At 41.6% G+C, this 20089-nt stretch overlaps 1 protein-coding gene across 4 annotated transcripts in view; it reads left to right on the forward strand.

Moving 5' to 3' along the window:
- The window catches only part of LOC124233480 (E3 ubiquitin-protein ligase HECW2), a 218417-nt gene that overhangs the window by 176864 nt on the left and 21464 nt on the right, over window positions 1–20089 (forward strand). For all 4 annotated transcript variants that reach the window (XM_046650597.1, XM_046650601.1, XM_046650600.1 and 1 more), the window contains exons 19-23: window positions 1586–1706; window positions 3170–3283; window positions 13609–13761; window positions 15548–15646; window positions 18984–19113. In XM_046650597.1, coding sequence (XP_046506553.1) covers window positions 1586–1706; window positions 3170–3283; window positions 13609–13761; window positions 15548–15646; window positions 18984–19113 — 617 coding nt within the window. The remainder of the gene's footprint in view (window positions 1–1585; window positions 1707–3169; window positions 3284–13608; window positions 13762–15547; window positions 15647–18983; window positions 19114–20089) is intronic.

The raw sequence follows: 20089 nt of genomic DNA on the forward strand, positions 1-20089 counted from the left end.
CAGTATTAGCAATGAACAATAATCACTTAATTGATTCATTCATTAAAGAACTTGACAAAAATAATCCATAACCAATCTATAAGTGAAAATTTGGGAGAGTTTATTCTGAGCTAAAATCTGAGGGCCATGGCCTGGGGCCTTTCTTCACGAAGGGAGAAAGGGCACCAAAGAAGTGAGGTGTACAGAGTGGTTACATACTCCCAAACAGGATGTTTCACATATGATTGAAATGTCCTTCCCACAATAGTCACAAGATTGCCCTGTCAGCACAGCGCTTGATGGACACAGCAGGTAGTGGGTCTGCTATCTCGGGGTGTAGCAGGAGGCAAGTCTATTGTCTCGAGCTGGGTGGTCACAGGTGAGCGCAGCAATCAGTTCCTAGCCTAAGGAAAGATGCTTAATCCTTAAGGAAATCCCAACGTTGGGAGGGGGAGGGAAGTTGCACCTTTATCTCAAGGGCCTTTGTTCTTGCCATAGGGAATATCTAAATCAGATATACAATGCATGCTCAACGGCCTTGATCAGGCCCTTTTGGAAAGACAAGGTCAGGCCTAATTAGGTTTACACCAAATGGCTTCCTCATATACTCCAATATATCCTGTTACTTGCCATTTTTGTTTGTCGAACTACTTAATGAGCTTCGTGGCGTGTAATGCATCAGGCTTCCCAATTCTTGTTTTCTGGTTTCTTTCATTGTGTTGTGAAATATTTAGTAGAAATATCTGATGTTTTTGTCATGGCTCTGCGTCTGATTCCCATATTCAGCATCAGTTTTGTATCCCGGCTTGTTGGTTAGTCACCTTGAGACACAAAGCCAGATTTTTCAATGGAAAGAAGAACAAACTGTGTTACTTTTACATTTTATTAATGATATTTGCCATTGAATGACATAAAACATCTACAGAGAATTACAGAACTTGTCACTTACTAAGTGCAACAAATAGCAGTATTATTTACTCTTTGTGCATCCAGGAGACGTGTGCCTTCTGAAATTATATCTGAATTCTGTCTTTATATCAAAATTATTCTACCCTGCATCATGGAATGTATTAATTATGTGTCTAAAATAATTGTTATAGTGCATATCTAAAAGAAGTTTTTGTAGGTTTTTCAGAGAGTGAAGTGTGGAAACTTACTATTCCTGCTTTATATTCCACATATTTTCACATTGTAACTTCCTCTCTAATTGCCATGATATCATCTCAGCAGCAAGCAAAGATATTCCACCCTGAACAGTTACCCTGAGACATGACTAACTCTGTTTGACTCATATTCATTTGAACTGAAAAGGAGAACATATTTGACTACACATGGGCACCATTGTAACTGTTCAATGTAACTATTCATTGTGACTATTCAGGATTGTTATTCTCAACCAGCTGCCACAAAGGAGACGTCTCTTAAGATCCTGGTTAAGCTCTGTTGTAGCCTTCGGCCTGGGGAGGTGGGAAGTGCAGGAAGTGAAAGTATCGCCTCCTTTTATTTGTTAACTGTGGCCTCAATCCTGCCGTGATGCTTTTTGGTGACGTGATGAACATCAGGACATTGCACAAATCCACACCCTCCTCTTTGTGGTTTGCTGTAGGTACTCAGCGTGCCAATGCCCGGGCGCCAGCCCCTTACAAGCGAGACTTTGAAGCCAAACTAAGGAACTTTTACAGGAAGTTAGAGACTAAAGGATATGGACAAGGCCCAGGGAAATTAAAGTAAGTCAAACTGATACAAACCATGAGATTTGTAGATGGTGAAAGGATGGGATGCACTTGGGAATGTAGGAAATTTGTTGTGATTTGGGACAGCCAGCCTTTGTTTTAGTCAACATAATTATTTTGGCCTGTGTAAATTACAAGATCATCTAAAACGTAGTTCTGGAATTAAGCACAACTAAGCTTAAGGTTTTAAAACAAACAGCAAAGAGACTACCACGTCCCATGTGAAAATATAGGCAAAATCAAAAGCGGATTTATTTCATTCTCCTGAAAAGTACCTCTCTGTTGGTGTACAGTATATTCCTTAGATGGAAGGCTCTCACAGTGGGCTGGACGGCACATTACTGTTGCCTGAGCTGACCTGAGTGTAGGAACACCGCTCAGCTCTTTTTCATTCTGTGAAATAAACTTCACTTGTCCAATAGACTATGTCGTGAATGTTGTCTCTGCCTTTCTTTATCCACCTCCCATCAAATGGGGAAACTGAAACGTCGTCATGTTCTTTGGCCTAGAATTATTTTCATTTTCTACTTACCCCTACTCCTTCCATCCCGCCTCCACCCATGTGCCATGTCCCCACTGGAGACCAACATGCCACCTGAGGGAGCACAGAGGAGGGAGATCTGCCCTGCGGCGACACCAGGACCTGGGATGCCTGAGAGAAGCGCCCCCAGCAGCCCCCGCCCCCATCACTGGCTCACAACCCCACACGAGGGCTTGCTCCACTGAACCCCGAGGTTCCACTCTCATCACCCTGCCCCTAACACCATCCCTCTCTGAGCTCTGCTTATGAAGGTCTTGATGATCAAGCTTGCATGCCTCTGGCCTCCCCATTGTCTCCCTTTCCATTACTATTTGCGTTAAAGGCAAATTGATATCTGCTTAAAGAGGACTTTGTCATTATCACAAGTAGATTAGTCGGCCACAAGTATCATTCATTTTCTCTGTCACCTAGGAAATCTCAAGATTCACTTCTTTTGCAAAGTAAGTTAAGCACAGTAAACTCCTCTGCTCTGGAGGACACTGAGAATTTTCTTTTTCTCCTGTTCTCTCTAGGCACCTTGTAATTGAATTCCTTGTCTAGATGCATTCAGGCCTAAATCATTACCTCACGGGGTTGTTCTTGCTTTACTGAACCAAAGTTTTGTGTTTGTGTTGTTTTGTAACCATTTTCCTTCTGGGATGAATTCATGTGACCATTCAGAAAGGACTCTTGAGTTGCTGTTACAGGTCATAGGTGGGGTGCTCTATTTGCCAATGATTCTCTTATGTCACTTTCGTTAATGCTGTTAAGAGTTAAAGACAAATGTGCACTTGATTGCAGATAGCAATAGAGTAAGTCACTCCACTTTTTGCTTAGGTAATTATGGTAAATGGAAATCAAATGGCAAGTGCCCAGTTCTAGACAGATAAGGATTAGGAAATAATCTGTATTTTTCAAATTCTCTCTCTACGGACAGGTTAATTATCAGAAGAGATCACTTACTCGAAGATGCTTTTAATCAGATCATGGGCTACTCCAGAAAAGACTTGCAGAGAAATAAGCTGTACGTCACCTTTGTCGGGGAGGAAGGGTGAGTTGCACAGAGAAGTGGCCTGCGGAAGGCACGCGGGCTGCGGCTGCAGGCGGACGCTCCACCACAGCAGCTGTGGTTGCCTGAAACAGGAAATCCCTCTGGCAGGAAATACATTCTATACACTTAAACCTCTCAGCTTTTTTCTTTTTTTAAGGCTTCCTCTGGTTTTTAAATCATTTGACATAGAAATTCTTTGGTAAAAACCCGTAACTATAGATCATTTGTGAAAGCAGAAGCCTGGCTTGGTTTCTTCTCTCTGTAACTCTCTTCCTCTTAAGGAGAAAAAGTGGGCTTGGAGAGAAAAAACAAGGAGTTGCATTTGAACGTCTGTGAGCTTATCTGCACTGGGTGTGAGCAGACAAGCTTCTCCTGTTAAGCTCAGTTTCAGAATCATGAATTCGAGTCCTGCCGTTCTACCTGGAAGCCTCAGCAGCTGGGAACTCTTGGGCCCCGGTTCTTATTTTTCTGTCCCTGGTTTTTCTCTTCCTTTGGAGCAGGAGCACACATACCAAAATAACTACCTGCTGTAAACACACATCTCCATGTTCTCTCACTCTTCCAGGAGTGTGCTTATCTCCATAAGAGTGAGGAAGTGAAGGAGTCAAAGACGCCATGGTGTTTATCACTCCAAGTAAACGTAACAGTCTTTACATAACACTTCAAGAGATGCCAGCTCTCCTCTGTCCCAGACCCTTTCCTCTTTCCTCATTTCAGCTCTGAGTTTCAAGTCTCAGCACCTTCTTCGTAACCTAGCCATCACCATCACCAGAGTGACTTTAAAAAATACCACACAGTTGCGTAAACTCTGGTTGTCTTCTCTGTTGATTTGGAAGATTTTAAGACCACCCCCGTCTTGGGCTGGCCCCAGTGGCGCAGCGGTTAAGTGCGCACGTTCCGCTTCAGCGGCCAAGGGTTCGCGGATTCAAATCCTGGGTGCGGACATGGCACCGCTTGACAAGCCATGCTGTGGCAGGCGTCCCATATATAAAGTAGAAGAAGATGGGCACGGATGTTAGCTCAGGGCCAGTCTTCCTCAGCAAAAAGAGGAAGATTGGCGGAAGTTAGTTAGTTCAGGGCTAATCTTCCTCAAAAAAAAAAGACCACCTCTCAGTCCTGCCCAAGAATAAAGTGCATTAAATTATGGAATCATAGTAGTATATCCAACAAAGTCAACCATGTGGTATATGGTTGCTGAAATGAAGGCTCCAGAACATAAAATAACTTGCATGTGCTAACAGAGCTAGATAATAGCAAAATCAGGATTCAAAACTAGGCCTTTCATCTTTCCTCCAGGACGCTTGGACCAACACTGGGATGCAGGCAGGACTCTGAACTCTAGTCTATGCAAATTTCTTTCCTACCCGTGGATTTTTTACTATAGTAACTGGTGATTGATAACTTCTGCTCTTGTCACGTATACTGTGGTACAGTCTCCCAGCTGTGACTAAAGTAAAGCAGTATATGGGAAAACAATACAATGTGGCAAAGTTTAAGCAAAAGCTTGCCTGAGACTTGAGCCTTTGGTTGCCCTGCGTTAATGGACTTCCAGCTCATGTTAGTTGGCTTAAAGATGGAGGTGCACAGTTGAAAATGAAGGCAAATATTTTTAGCCTAATCACAGGTATGAATGGGATTCCAAATATTTCCTTACATAACCATTCTGGTTTGGATGAGAATACGTTTTCTCCCCCACAACTCCAGCTGCCTTCCCTCTTTGTCGGACCCTGGTTTGTTGAGATCTCAGAGATGTGGAGAAGAGTCTTTGGAAGCCCTGGCACTTAAGTTTGAATAGAACAGATGCTTATCATGCTTGATCCTCCTAAGCAGTTGCCCTGTGATCTGGACTGATGACATCCGTTCCTAGGAGGAGGCCCAGGCTGACTGGGGCTTGATGCCCCTGCATGTGATTGCCACTAATATCCAAATGCTTCCTGCTTTCATCACCTGTCTCCTTCCTGTAACCCCAGAGGGAAAACAAGAGGGAGGATATTTTGAGGTGTGACCTCAGCCATTAGGAACAATCTCGTAATCAGGCCCTTCTGCATATGGCTTGTTGAAGCTGGAGTAGGGCCAGATAATTTCTGCTCTCATGGCTTTATCATGTCAATATCATAATACAGATTATTAGATATAGACTTTATTTTGCTATTAAGGCTTTGAAAATACATATACTGTTTTGAAAGATTAAAACAGTCTACTCTTGCTGAAAAAATAGAAACCTCAAAGTAATATAAAATTAAGAAGTTATTTTAGCCTTTGCCACTTGACATTCTCAAACACATTGACTCTATCACATTAAACTAAAAGATCATAGCATTTCTTTCTGGATTATAATAAATACCCAAAATGAAAAGCTACCTAATTTTTCTATTGAACTATAAAAATGGAGCTGGAAGTTTTCTGTCACTTTCCCTTCGTTAATTTTAATGCCCTCAAAATGTATCATTTTGTAAGTTCTTCATGTCTAGCTCTAGTAATAAGTGTTTAAAAACATATCCACGTAGTGCCCATGTCTTGGTTTCTATATCATTCTTCAATCAAAGGAACTAAGGCTCCTTGGAGAAATGGCTGACTCTAGGACTGGGGCAGGAAATACACAAGAGCAAGCCTGAAGCATCTTGCAGTGGCAGAAAGGAAGAAGTGCTCAAAAAGCCTGCAGTGATGGGAGTATGTCACAGGGACACGAGAACCTACTGGAAGAGCTCCCAATGGCCCAAGCTAGAATAATTCAAACACAAAAATAAAGTAGTATTGGATTATAACCCAAAATGTAAAATAAATATATATACTGATCTAAATATGTGATCATGTAAATAAGTAAATGGAGGAGAATAGACAAACCTTCTGTGCAGAAGATTTCAAAGAATTCGGCATAATTCCTCACTCCTTAATTGCGGATTGCACACAGTGACTTTCTTCCAAATAGTGCAATATGGAAACGGGGAAAAAGAAGTAAGTGTACAGTGGAGAAGCCTGACAAACACTCCACAGGTTGATCAAGGTTAAAACCAACAGTGATGTATCTCGTTGATATGACATGATGAGAATGGCACTTTACTTCTGGGGTCTTCCTCCCAAAACCCCATAACACCAGTCTAAGCATGAGAAAAACATCAGATGAATCCATATTGAGGGACATTCTCATGATACCTTACTAGTTCTCCTTAAAATTGTCAAGATCATCAAAAACCAGAAGAATCTGAGAAATTGTCACAGCCAAGAGGAGCCTGTGGAAACATAACAATGAACTGTAACTTGGTGTCCTGGATGGGATCCTGGCACAGAAAAGGGACATTAGGTAAAAACTAAGGCAATCTGAATAAAGTATGGGTTTTAGTTAATAATAATGTGTCAATATTGGTTCATTAATTATAATAAATGTACTATACTAATGTAAGATGTTAATAAGAAGAAAACTGGGTGTGAGGTATACAAGAATTCTCCCTACCATCCTTGCAACTTCTCGGTAAATCAAAAACTATTCTAAAATAAAACATTTATTAAAAGAAAGCCTATAGTCAGGATTTGGGGAGATTGAGGAAATGTTTCCCTGAACGACTTTATTTCCTTGTTGTCTGATGAGTGACTGCCACCAGGGTACTTGTACTTCTGCACTTTGTCGGTAGAGTAATAAGTATATAGATACAGTTAATTCTGTGAAAGTCCAAATTAGTAGGGGTATTGGGACAGTCAGGTGCTGATTAACGACAGGGATACGTTCTGAGAAATGCTTCCTTAGGTAATTTCATCGTCGTGCGAATATTATAGAGTGTACTTACACAAACCTAGATGGTATAACCTACCACATGGCTAGGTTTTATGGCACTAATCTTATGGGACCACTGTCATATATGTGGTCCATCACTGAGCAAAACATTGTTATGCAGCACATGACTGTATATATAGAATATTATTTTGTGTTGCTAATGTCAACTTTATATTATCTATGGGGGAATGATACTTTGCAATTCTTATTGATGCCATCTTGCTGATTATATTTTCTGCCTGTGATAATCAGGGTCTTTATTTACAAGAGATTAGGTAGGGCATAAAGAGAAAGGGATTTATTTTTAAGAATACCACGTCTGCCTGTACTCCAAAAAGTTGTGGATTAGCAGATTCGCAGAGGGACTTCAGCTCTGCTTTAAGCTGTTTGGTTGCATAGGTCTGAAACGTGATGTATAGATTGTTCCTCAAATGGAAGAGCTGAGTCAAGGAAAAGGATGGGAAAATTTATAGTCAGAAATTTACAGGATGACTACAAATTCTATGTGAGGTAGAATTAATCCCGGAATATTTATCTTTAATTCAAAAATACAAAAATAATTCTAGAGCCTGTTAACACAAATATGCTAGTTGACAATTAGCTGACTATTGTGTTTCACTAAAATAATGCTTCATATTATGCTTGGCTTGTTACAAAAAGTAGACAGTTTCTAAGCAAACCACTGTGATTTAATTTGGTCAGAGCTGGAGGTTTTGTTCTAGTCATTAAAATTTCCACCCAACTTAAGTGGGTTATCTGCTCTTGCAAAGTGAAGGAGGAGGGGAGGTCAGCAGTGGTGGAAGGGCTGGAAACTGAGTCATCGTGACTGAATGTGGTGGGAAATTTCGTGCTGCGGTTGCCTCTTTCTGTTGGGCTTCAGTTGGCCTAGAAGTTGCTTCTTTAGGAAGGGGGCCAGTGGAGCACCACATATTCTCTAGCATCTTACTGTCTTCTGAATTAAAAGTCCTAGCAGCTAGAGCTTATGTGGTGTCCGAAGTTAGCTAGGGAGACTTTTGTGTTCTGATAAGGCATCCTGGGTGTTCACTTCTTAGTACCCCAAACAGTAAGGAAATAATGCCTGGATAAAGAAAGGATGTTTACACTGTGATTGCCTCGCCTCTTCTCTTCTCCAGGGCCAACTCTGTAAAAGGCACCTTTCTTTAAGAAGAATGAGTCATTCTATGAAAGGTGCCATCTATGTGACCTCAGTCATCTGTCTTGCAAAGCCCCACTTGGGCTAGGGAGGGGGTGTGCAAACAGTTTTAGTCTTGGGGTTTAAGAACAGGTGAGCTCTCTCTGTGGTATTTCTCCTGAGACAGGCAGCTAGGGAGGATGGGATCCGAAAGGGTTTTCTTGTATCTCTGCTTATAGAATAATCTGCAGCTCTGACATCTGGCCCTCACTAGATATTGTTTGGGGTCCTGAGCTCGACTGTTTATTCCTCAGAAATCTGTAAGGCTTCAAGTTAAATTTTATGGTGCTGCTTGTTTTCTTCCAAAAGCGCCATTTGCAGGATAACCTAAAAAACCCAAACCTTGCTGAGGAAGAGTGCTTCTGTACCCAGGCTTTGGCTTGGGGCCACCAGCTAAAACTTGGTTTGTCATATTAGTTGCTCAAGAAATTCCATCCTCACCCACCAGGCCTCCGTAAGTGGCTCCAGAACTAATGCCTCGCTGCTATAAATATCTGAGGGTGAGTCAGAAGGTGCGCAGGCCATGTGTGCCTGAACCAACTTGCGAGAGAGCAAAGCTTTCTGTCTTCCGGAAAACTCATAGAAAATGGTGGCGTGATTTCCCAAAGCCATCATCTTCCTTCATTTTATGGTGTACTTCTGTTGGAATACTTTGTTTTCGGTAATTTTTAGTAAAACATAAGAACAGGAAAATAAAATTATTTTAACAAATATTAGATGCCGCTAACAGATCGGGTGGTGTCAGCCCAGCAATGCGATGGTGTAAATTTAAAAATGCTTTATCAGCACTGCCTGGGGCTCAGAACTACATTGCCACCCTAAAGACATCTGTGCTTATTCCAGAATGCCCTCAGATGCAGCTGTTGTGTGGCTACACACCCGTTGTCCGGAGTTTGTGTATTTCCGTGCCAAGCCTTTAGCTGTGGAACCAACCTAACTGGCAAAACAGGAATGTAGCAAATGATCCCTGCGATATGAGTCATATTAACTATTTGTATGGCAGAGGTGGCTGAGGCGTTACAGGAAGCGCAGGCACGAGGGGCCCTGCTGGAACAAGTCCTGTTGAAGTAGGTAGACAAACAGAATGTGTAATCTACAACCTGCTCTCAAAGTTCTAAGTTTTTGATTATAATCAAATCAAACCTTAAAAACTGTCTTGGCTTTAGAGTGACTCCATCAATGCTACTAGAGTTAGAAAATAACAGATAAAAACCTGAGCCATTGAGGAAGATACATTTTCCTCCTGGAGGAACTAGTAGCTTTGTTCTCTTTTGGGGAAAAAAGAAGTTTTACTTTTCAGTTTAACTCCTCAGGGGACATTCATCCTATCTTTAGCCAGATTCAGCTATTAACATAAAAAAAGAACCAATCAGGGAGATCCATCTTTGTTGTTTTACCAAACTTTACCGTATTAGAAGATATTAGACCTGGAAATCACAAGCACGAAGCTTTCTTAGCATAATTCATTTGCGAGATTTCTGACAGTGTTGGCAAGTTGAGTTGTCTTTTAGGGATTGGCGTAGCCTGTTAATGTCATCACATTAATAAACCACCTGAAAGCAAACTTGTGAAAAATTATTCGCTCTGCTAGATGTCAAATATCAATGTGAATTATGGTGATTTTCTTTAGAGAGCATCAGATAGCTCCACTCAGTGACTCAACAATATTTATTGAACCTCTGCTGTGCAGCAGGCTAAATACTCGGGATACAAAAATGAGAAAGACATAGTCCCTGCCCTCAGTATGGTTTCAGTCGAGATGTGTGTGTAGAGGAGGCAGACACAAACAGATCATTATCGTACGCTCCCGTAAGTGCAAGATTATTAAAACACTGAGAGCTGAAGCTCAAAGAAAACTTGCTCTTTCTAACTAAATGCCATGGTATAATTTTAAGCAGCTAAAACCCCGTTTTACTTAGACCAGTTGTCCCTTTGTAAGAAAACTGACACATGAAGTGTTTGGCTCATGTGTCAGCTGTCTGTGAACCTTAGCCATTGAGCGCCTTGATTGTCCGAAAGCCCCTGTGGATCAGGGGCCTGTTGACTGGAGCTCACTCACAGGCTCATCCTCAGTAGTTGTGACCACTCCTTGAGGTTGCATACAGCCTGGGGCATTGGAGTCATTTTCTGTTTCCTTGAAGAGATCTTCACTAAAGAAGAGGATTTATGCTAAGCCAAGTATTTTCATAAAGTATCATTTCCCTCCTGCTTTCTTTTATAACGGGTTCATAAACTTTTTTTGTAAAGGGCCAGATGGTAAATACTTTCGGCTTTGCAGGCCATGCATTCCCTGTTTCATCTGCTCAACTCTGCCACTGTAGCAGGAAAGCAGCCACAGACAACACATAAACAAATGGGCATGGCTGTGTTCCAATAAAACTTTATTTGCAAAGCCAGGAGGTGGCCCAGATTTGGCCTGCAGGCGATAGTTTGCTGACCCCTGGCCTACAAGCAACATTTTTTTCAGTGTTGATGAACATTTCAGATTTACTGAAGGGTAGGCTGTAAGGAGTAAGGAGCATTAAACTCGGCGTCAGGAATCCTCCTCTGCACCTTTCATTTGATGCAAGTCCGTCACTTGCCTCAGCTCAGTCCTTCTCCTCAATAAAATAAGGGGATGGACAAAATGACTTTTAAGATGCCTTTGACTGGCGTTCTCTGTTTCTGGAGAGACACAGGGTCTGCTGGGGAAATGCACCATTGATAGGAAATGTAGGGAGATATTTTGCATCCACAGGGATCTGAGTAAGCTGGGGCCACGGACTAAGTCTCACAGAGTGAAATTTAGGAGGGAAATTCTAGCACTTAGGTTTTTAAAAGATCCAGCCACATGCAGACAGGATCGGAGAGTCCCCGGTTAAAGGAGCCTGGGTGAAAGATTTGAGCGGATGTCCAGCTCATTATGAGTCAACGAAGTGGCTGCCCCAGGAGGCAGGATCATTTTAAGCTGCACTGGTGGAGAGAAGTGCCCAGGGGGAGAGAGCAGCAGCCCTTTTGAGTATGGTCATCAGTGTGGGACACCACCCCTTGGGTCAGACTTTGACCCCTGGGAGTGCCCAGAGCAGAGGGACCAGGGTGGCCAGGGAATTCCCAACCTTGCCTTGAGAGGAGCTTGAAAGCATGGCCATGTTCAGGCGTGGAGAAGGGGGCAGGAGGGCAGAGACCAGGGCTACAGAAACTGCTGAACTTAGAGTTTCTACAGAAAAGGACTTTTGGGAAATTTTTGTCTTTAGCATCTAGATTAGTACCCAAAACATAATAGGCACTCAAATCTTTGTTGAAAGAAAGCCTGTAAGTATGTGAAGAACGTTCAAGTGGAAAAAGTATTCTGCTTATTCTTGGCGTCAGGGACCCGACCTCGGACCGTGGGAGGAAGCCCCAGGAAGCGGCCTCGGCCCCCGCATGAGGAGGGCTAGTCCATCCTTGCACCTGGGATGCGCCCGGAGCGCGGCTTTGGGAGTCCCCAGGGCAATCCGAGCATAGTCCCACTGACCCTGGTGGCCACCTGGCAGCCACTTTATGTTCAGCTGCCCCAGAGGGCAGTTCCATCACGTCGCCTTAAGGCCTGTTTGACCCTGAGAGTCAGCTAGGTTTGCATTTTTCTGCACACATAGGTTTCCTGTCAGTCTACACTTGTATCTCCCAAAGTGCAGTGTAGACTGGTGCTGTGTCAGATGATTTTAGCTATTACATAGACTGACATTTTTTATTTTAATATTTATGCATTTCTTTTAATGTGTATTAGGAAAAAATTAAGCTAACATTATAATCTCATAAATATTGTGTAAGACAAAGACAAGCAAGTACCTTTAAAGCTGATTTCATGTTTAAAGTTGATTTCATGAAAAATATTAAATAAATAACAGTACATATGTGTTCAGATATGGTGAAAATCAAGAAAGTGGTATGTGAATAGCTGAAGTGTGTTCTAAGTAAATTCTGTTAAATTCTCAACTAAGACATATAAAAAACCATTTTTTCTTCCTAGTATCCCAACTCCCTATTCCACCTATCATAGCATCCTTTTCTCTATCACGCAGTCCAATCACTAGACAAGATCAGATAATTTCTTTTTTTTTTTTTGGCATTAAAAAAACGCAGTAATGCCCACAGAGTAAATTCCATAAGAGAGAAAAGAAATAGAGTGAACCAAAGAAGTCTTATAAAATCCTACCACCGCGACTCGTCCATTGCTTTCATTCCTCCTTTTGTTTTTGAATGCACGTGTAAACTTTTTATCACAGAGTAGATGTCCTTTAGATTTTTTATTTTAAATTTAGCCTAGCAAATGGCTCTTTGGCAGACCCCCGTTTCCTGCATTTTTTGCTCTCACCATTGTTGACCACTTGTCGTTCCTCAAACCTAACACAGTCTTTTCTCACACTTCACTTTGACCCTGATGTCTTCATAAGTAAAAGGGAATTTACACCGTAGTTCAGGTGCTAGAGTTTCAGCCTCTTCTCCAAATACCTTCCTTAGGAAGCTTTAGACACCCTCATTTTTCTTGTCTATAATTTTCCTTGGTGTTTTATAATTTAAAGTTTTCACTTGAACCCTATCATTCCATTTTTTTGCCTCTGATCTCCCTAGGGGGCCTTGTATTTGTAATATCCTCTCACCAATTCACTAAAGACGCTTTCTTCCCCCATTTAAAAATGTTTCAGAAATCCAGGAGGACTAATGTCCCATGGATGTAGGTGGCTGATGCCCTATGGTTTTACCGTGTTTAATTAAAGCCTTCCCACTGTAGTTCCTTTCCCCATAACCTCACTCCAGACATTTAAAATATTTACCTTTGGGGCTGGTCCTGTGGCCTAGTGGTTAAGTTCACACACTCTGCTTCGGCGGCCCAGGGTTTCGCTGGTTCGAATCCTGGGCTCGGACATGGCCCCGCTCATCAAGCCATGCTGAGGCTGCATCCCACATGCCACAACTAGAAGGACCCACAACTAAAATATACAACTCCATACCGGGGGGCTTTGGAGAGAGGGAAAAAAATAGATTGGCAACAGTTGTTAGCTCAGGTGCCAATCTTTAAAATAAATAAATAAATGAAATATTTACCTTTTTATACATATTTATGCAATCAAATTTATTCACACGCTGCCTGTTTTATCTGTTATCTGATGTGTAGCTTTAGTTTGGGATATGCTCCTTATAAATGTCCGTTTCGCTATTCTGGGCCAAGACATGGAGGAGATCAGGAATCATGATCACTCGATCGCTTGATTTGTTTTGGACAGTCCTGGTATGTGGACAATTAGACTTGTAATGAGTGTTCTATAGAAAGTTGAGCTCTGTAGAAAATGTGCCCAGTATATAGAAAAAAAAATAACCAGTTGCACTTTCTGTGGATTTTTAAAGGTTGGATTACAGTGGACCTTCCAGAGAGTTTTTCTTCCTGGTGTCCAGAGAGCTCTTTAACCCATATTATGGCTTATTTGAATATTCAGCCAATGACACGTACACAGTACAAATAAGTCCCATGTCTGCTTTTGTAGACAATCACCATGAATGGTAAGTATTTTTCCCCCAACGCTTTTCTTCAGTAGGTTTTCTGTGATATTAGTTTTTATAGCAACTCACATTTCTTTTAACATTTTTTTCATGGAGAAAATCATATTTTCAGTTAAATACCTCACTGGGCTCTTGTTTTTGTTGTCAACCTTAAATATACAGGCAGTCTTCAGGCTAGGAATAGATTATGTTCCATAAGACCAATTTTAAGTGAGCTGGGTAGCATTCAAAAGGTTTTTCCCATTGAAAGAAAGTTACAGATGATGATGGGTTCCTGGTGAGATGCCTACATCCTTCTCTTCACCTTTGGGCATCTCTGAGCCCTGAGGTAGTGGTGTGGGGGTGAGTAGGGGAAAGTCCTGACCCAGAGGTCAGGCAGCTTCCAGAGTAGCCCTTGGGGAAGTGGCCGACACTGGGGGAGGGGCAGAGCAGCTGGGACGCTGGCTGAGGAGATGATGGTGTTCTCCCTCCCTTGTGAGAGGGAGGAAGAAGGGGGTGCCCTGGGGGAACTGATGCTGAGAGGGAATCCCGGCCGAAGGGTGGGAGTGCAGAGTCACAGCAGGGGCCACCTACCCTGTTGGCCATTTGAAGTTTGTAGCCAGGGATTGCTGTTTTCCTAATTTCTCACACAAAATCAAGGAAAACTGGTATTGGATTCCCATCTGAGGATTATTTATTCTGAAAATCCCAAATTGCACTCTTCCCAAATGTCCTTAAATTTTTTAAAAATCCCTGCATTTATAGACTTTAAATGTTTTTATAACCCCTGTTTGCTTGTTCCTGTTCATTTTCACTGACAATAACAAAAAAAAAGAACATGAGTAGGACTCATGGAAAAAGTTTCTTTGAGTCACGAGGTTATATTGGTGGGTGGAGGGCATTCACTTTTAGGGCTTATTCTTCAAATTATCTTCCGTTCTGCTACAATTTGGAGGTCCTCCGAACTGTAGCTATTGCAGTTATGCTAAGAAAAGTGGAAATAAAGAGAAACAAAGCTGCAGGACATTAATCTTGAATTGGCTGCCTAATACTAAAATTACGATTGGGTGGTGTGAACCTCAGTGTGGATTTACCCTTCTGGAAGGCTTCAGGCTTTCAAAGAGTTAGAAACTTGAATACTTTTGAAAGAGAAAATAAGTGTACATCTCAGTCAGCAGAGCCAGTCATGACAGATGTATTTAATAAAGTTTCCCAGGTGATTCAGAATAGAATTGAGCCTTGAAATTTTAGAGAACCGAATGTCCCATGAGGAAACCCCCCCAAATGTCCACATGCATAATTCTTGGATGGTGACCGTTACCATCAGAAGGGAGGTTTGAGAGAGAATAGGGACAGAAACTTTCTTATTCTCAGATTGGGCTTTTCCTCAAAAGGGAATTGCTAGTGGGTTTGTATTAGAGAAAGCCTGCTAAGATTCCTGCAAGCAAACTAGAAGGGACAGCACTTCTGTCAACATCTCTCAGAAGTGGTTTGGGGGAATTTCTCAGACATGCTAACAGGGAATTCATGTTGGCCATGGGGGTGCTACATGGTGGACATTATTAACTGGGGTGAAGGTGGAGCGGTACCTAAGTATCAGAGTAGAACAGATTTTTTCAAGAAGTAGATGTGAATATTGGCCTAATGAAGACACAGCCTACACTGCATACAAACTCTCAGGGACCTGGTAGGAATTAATCTTGGATACACTTAGATGGTGAGAGCTGGAAGGCATTCTAGAAAGCAAATAGAACCGTTTAGAAACTGCTCCGTGACGTGTAAGCTTTCTCGTGCTTTTCCTCCACAGGTTCCGGTTCAGTGGCAGGATTCTTGGTCTTGCACTAATACACCAGTATTTGTTGGATGCCTTCTTCACTCGGCCCTTTTATAAGGCTCTTCTCAGAATGTAAGAGTATTTTTATTGCTTGTGTAATTAGCATGTAAGCATGAAATATTTCCTTTATTGAGAATGGTCTTTTGTCAGTGTCATTTATCTGCTCACTGTCTCAAGTATGTTGTTATTAAACTTAATAGTGGTTTAGATTTCTGGAACGAATACAATTTCAAATATGGCTACTGTGTTTCTCCTGCTTCTGATCTTTTATTCCTGTCTCATCCGCAAAGTCTTGTTCCACTAGGAATAATTTATTCTCATTTATTGCAACACATGTTTCTTCAAAACAATTGTGCTTCAAATACAGCACTGGAATTCCTGTGGTATTAATGCCAATTATTAATAGAATAGTTGTGGGTTAGTCTTGGTGACTCACAGCCCCCTTTTCTTTATGAGATACATTTTATATCTTGCTTTATGCAAACTTTCGGCTGCTTACTCTTGGTTCAAATTTTCATTCTCCTTTGTTTTGTTTTTGTCTTTTGTTTGTTTGTTTGTTACATGTGGGCAGTCCCGTGTTTTTCTTGAGACCTCCCTATATGCAAGACAATTATTTATGAAAGTTTGGCATTCACACAACTTTTTCTTCATTGTTATCACAGGGAAAGGTTGTAAGTATTGTAAAACGTGGAGCAAACAGTTTCTGTCCTGTAATCAGTAGTCATTTACAAGGCTGAGCAAGAGGAAGGCAACTGTCGGTGGGGGTTAGTAGCTCAAACTTGCAAGGAGAAAGCACAGAATGATTGCTTGGTTCTGTCCAGCTCATTCCCTAACCAAGGCCATGTACCCACGTTCTGTAAAATGGGGGCCCAGACCGCACATGAAAGCCAAGCATTTCTAATGGGCTCTGAAGAGGATCCGTAGGAAGACTTTTGCCATCCTTCGTTTTGGGATCTGGGCAGGTGAAGTCCTGGGCAACTGGGCACTGGCCGTCTGCCTTTCCGGTTCTGCTGGGCCCATTTTGTATCTTCCCATTTCATTGCCTTCTGTCTTATCTTCTTTAAGCTTCCTGAAAGAGTAGTCTATACCAACTGTTGACACACCTTGAGCACACTTTAGCCTGGCTTCTTTCCCACCAGTAACCTATGGAAGCTTTTAAAGAATATTTTTCAGTCCTAATCTTAATGGACTATTCTGTTGCTTTTTATGCTGCTGACACCCCAACCGCCATCCACTTATCTTGAGTCTTTCCTCCACTGGCATCCATGACACTGAGCTCTCCCAGCTCTCCTGTTACTTTTATGTCTCTTTTGTGGTTTTCTCCTCTGTCTTGCCCTTACACCTCCGTGTTCCAGAAGCTTCCATTCTTGGCCCCCTGCTTTTCTTTCTCTTTATGCTTTCGTGGGGAAATCTCTTCACCTGTCTCGTCTCCTAGTGACTCTCAAACCTGCTCCCTCAGTCTTGATCTCCCTGGCGTTGTAGGCTCATGTGGTCAACATTCCACTGAAGATCTCCCCTTGCGTGTCTCACAGGCACCTCAAAATCAACGTGGTTGAAACAAGTCGTCCCTTTCTCCTGACCTAAAAATGTTCCTCCTCCCACGTGCCCAGCCACAGTTCTCAAGTCGCTCTGGTCAGAAATCAGGAGTCACCCTCAAACAGGGATATGTATTTACATACACATGTTCTGCTCTTCCCCAGCCCCCCCATTCCTGTGGTATAGCTCACTCCAAGTCATTTATGGTACGTTTTCCTGCTTAATTCCTTGTGGCCTCAGGAATCTTTTTCAACTTATAGCCCTTGGGACTGGCTTGCAATATGAGTTCATTTGCCATCCCTATTTTAGATATTCCTCTTTATAACACCAAAAAACTATTTACTAATTTGCACGTTTGCCTCCTAAATAATTCATAATTCATCTTCTCCCCTCCACCCTTAATAGCTGTGCTCTCATTAAAACTCTTACCTTATTTTGGCCAGATTACTGTAGTGGTCTATTCATTGGTCTCCACCCTCTAATGATAACCCAGCCTCCCCCATCTTAAGTAATCCTCTACACAGTGACTTCCAGAGAAACAATTTAAAGTCGCATCTCGCATCTGGTCAGGTCATTCCCTGTCTTGAAACCTTTCAGTAGTTCTGCATCACCAAACTCCTTAGAATGGCATTCAAGGCCTGCTCCCAGCTTCCTTCCCAGTCTCTTCTCTGGACATTCTGCCTTGTGGTTGCCTCTCTGGTCCTGCCCATGTGTTTGGAGTGTCCTGCACACTCTAGCCTCTGTGCTTTGTTCATGTTGTCTCTCCTTTTCCCTTCTCTTTTTCTCTTTCTCTTCCTTTTCATCCATTCCCCTTTACCTCTCTAGCTTTGAAACATCCTGCAAAATTTAACGTAGGTATGATCTACTCCCAAAAGCTTTTCCTGAATCTCCAGGTCAAAGTAAACGTTCCCCATGTTTGCTGTGAGAGCTCCCTTTATCTACCATATCTTTTTTTTTTAATTGGAGTGTAAAAAAGTGCACAAATTCTCTGTGGCCCACCCTAGGCTATCACTTATCACCTTATATTAACTTATCTATTTGTATGCCTGTCTCCCCCGCTAGACCATTAGCTCCTTGAAGGCAGTAACAGTTTATTAAGTAGCTATTAAGATGCCTGGCACATACTTGATGCCTAATAAATGTTTAGACTGAACCAAACAAAATTACCTTGAAAATTGGGCGAATGAGAGGAAATTTCAAAACAACTAAAGCAAATCAATTACTACCTCCTTATGACAGGGCCATATAATAGTAACTCCACCTCATGAAAATCCTTGCTCAGCAATGAAAAAAGAGGAGAGAAATATAGAGAAGCATTATAATTGTAGAGAGATTCTGTGGCTGCTATTTTCAGAATCACGGAAAGAGTAAGAACCATGAAGAAAAAGGGGATGGATGTGAACGTGGACCACAGAATCTAGTCTTTGGGGAAAAAAACAAAGTTAAAGTACAGTATAGAAACATACAAAGAATTCTAATTAGGAGGACAATATTCTAAAGTAGTATAACAGAGTCAAAGGAATACTACACCCAAGTTGTCAACCTGAGTTCCACTTCCTGCTCTGGCGTTAATCGTGGCTAACTGTGCACATGGCAGCCACTCTTTGTACCTCCGGTTCTCTGTCTGTAAAAGAAAGGACAGACTGAGTGATTCCTGAGGCCTTTTTTATACCCAGGATTTTTAAATTTTATATCAAGTGTCTGAATTATTTCGTTGGTTTGGTTGGTGAATTTGACTAAGAACGTTCCATAAATCACTGCCTATTCAGTTGATCTTGTTCTTGTCTTGAATTCTTAGTTTCTTTTCTCATAATTCTGGGTTTTTGCTTACAGCCATGCCTACATATTTGTTTCTATCTGTTTGTCATCTTAGCCTGTGTGACCTGAGTGATCTAGAATACCTTGATGAGGAGTTCCACCAGAGCCTGCAGTGGATGAAAGACAATGATATCCACGACATCCTGGACCTCACATTCACTGTGAATGAAGAAGTTTTCGGGCAGGTCTGTGTGTGTGTGAATAACTGGTGACTATGTGTGTTAATTGAAGCCTATTGGTTGGTGAAAAATTAATTCAGTGGCTGAGATCAGATGCTTATTTTTTTGTGGCTTGATGGGTGATTTAAACCCAGGTTTATGTATGGTTACAATAATCTTGGCTACAAAGGTTATTCTAATACCAACTGCAGATTAAGATGTTCTAATTTACAGATTATAACTATTTGTATGTTCTAAGCAATATTCATTTTATATCCAACTAAAATATTCACGTAAAATATTAGAAGGTGCCTTGTATAAAATAGAGTTTTTAAAAGTCCATACTACCCCAGAGTTGAATATTAAATTATTTAATTGGCGTTTGTGCTTTACTCTCATTCATATTTAAGAACTGAAATTGTTTTGAAGCTGAGGGAAAGTAAACAATATTTTGTTAAAGGTCTGAAAACATACTGGTTTTTTTCAAAGTTGGTAGAAGGATTGGTTAAAAGATTTCTTTCAGAAGTTCCGTACTAGTTCATATGTAATATTCTTATTTAGACATTAATATTTGGCTGGTCTTCTGAATCTCGTGTTTTGCAAGAGTTCTCAATTTAACATTCGCTTGAATGTAATTCTGCTTCCTTAAAGTAAATCTTTACTGAAATATTGGCTTCTGTATGTAGTTGATTCTGAAGCCTAGAGGAATTTGTGAAAATGTGTTTTTGTCAAACATTCAAAGAACAGTGGGCCAGAATCTGGAGCCAATTTCTTTTCTTTTAAAAGACTTATTTGTTTGGTTGCGATTGAAAACTTAACCTTCAGCACTTGCAATATATATAGTTTTAACACTGAGGCTTTCAGACATCAGTTCAATGTCTGCTTTTTCCTGAGCGTCGGCGTGTGCCTGGGCTCCATGCTGGCGCTTGCCTCTGTTTGTGGGATGTGTCCGGGCCAGGACATGGCCAGGTAGCCGACCCATTTCGGCTCATTGGTAGCAGTG

This window comes from Equus quagga, unplaced genomic scaffold (genome assembly GCF_021613505.1).
Source record: "Equus quagga isolate Etosha38 unplaced genomic scaffold, UCLA_HA_Equagga_1.0 203_RagTag, whole genome shotgun sequence".
Classification (NCBI taxonomy): domain Eukaryota; kingdom Metazoa; phylum Chordata; class Mammalia; order Perissodactyla; family Equidae; genus Equus; species Equus quagga.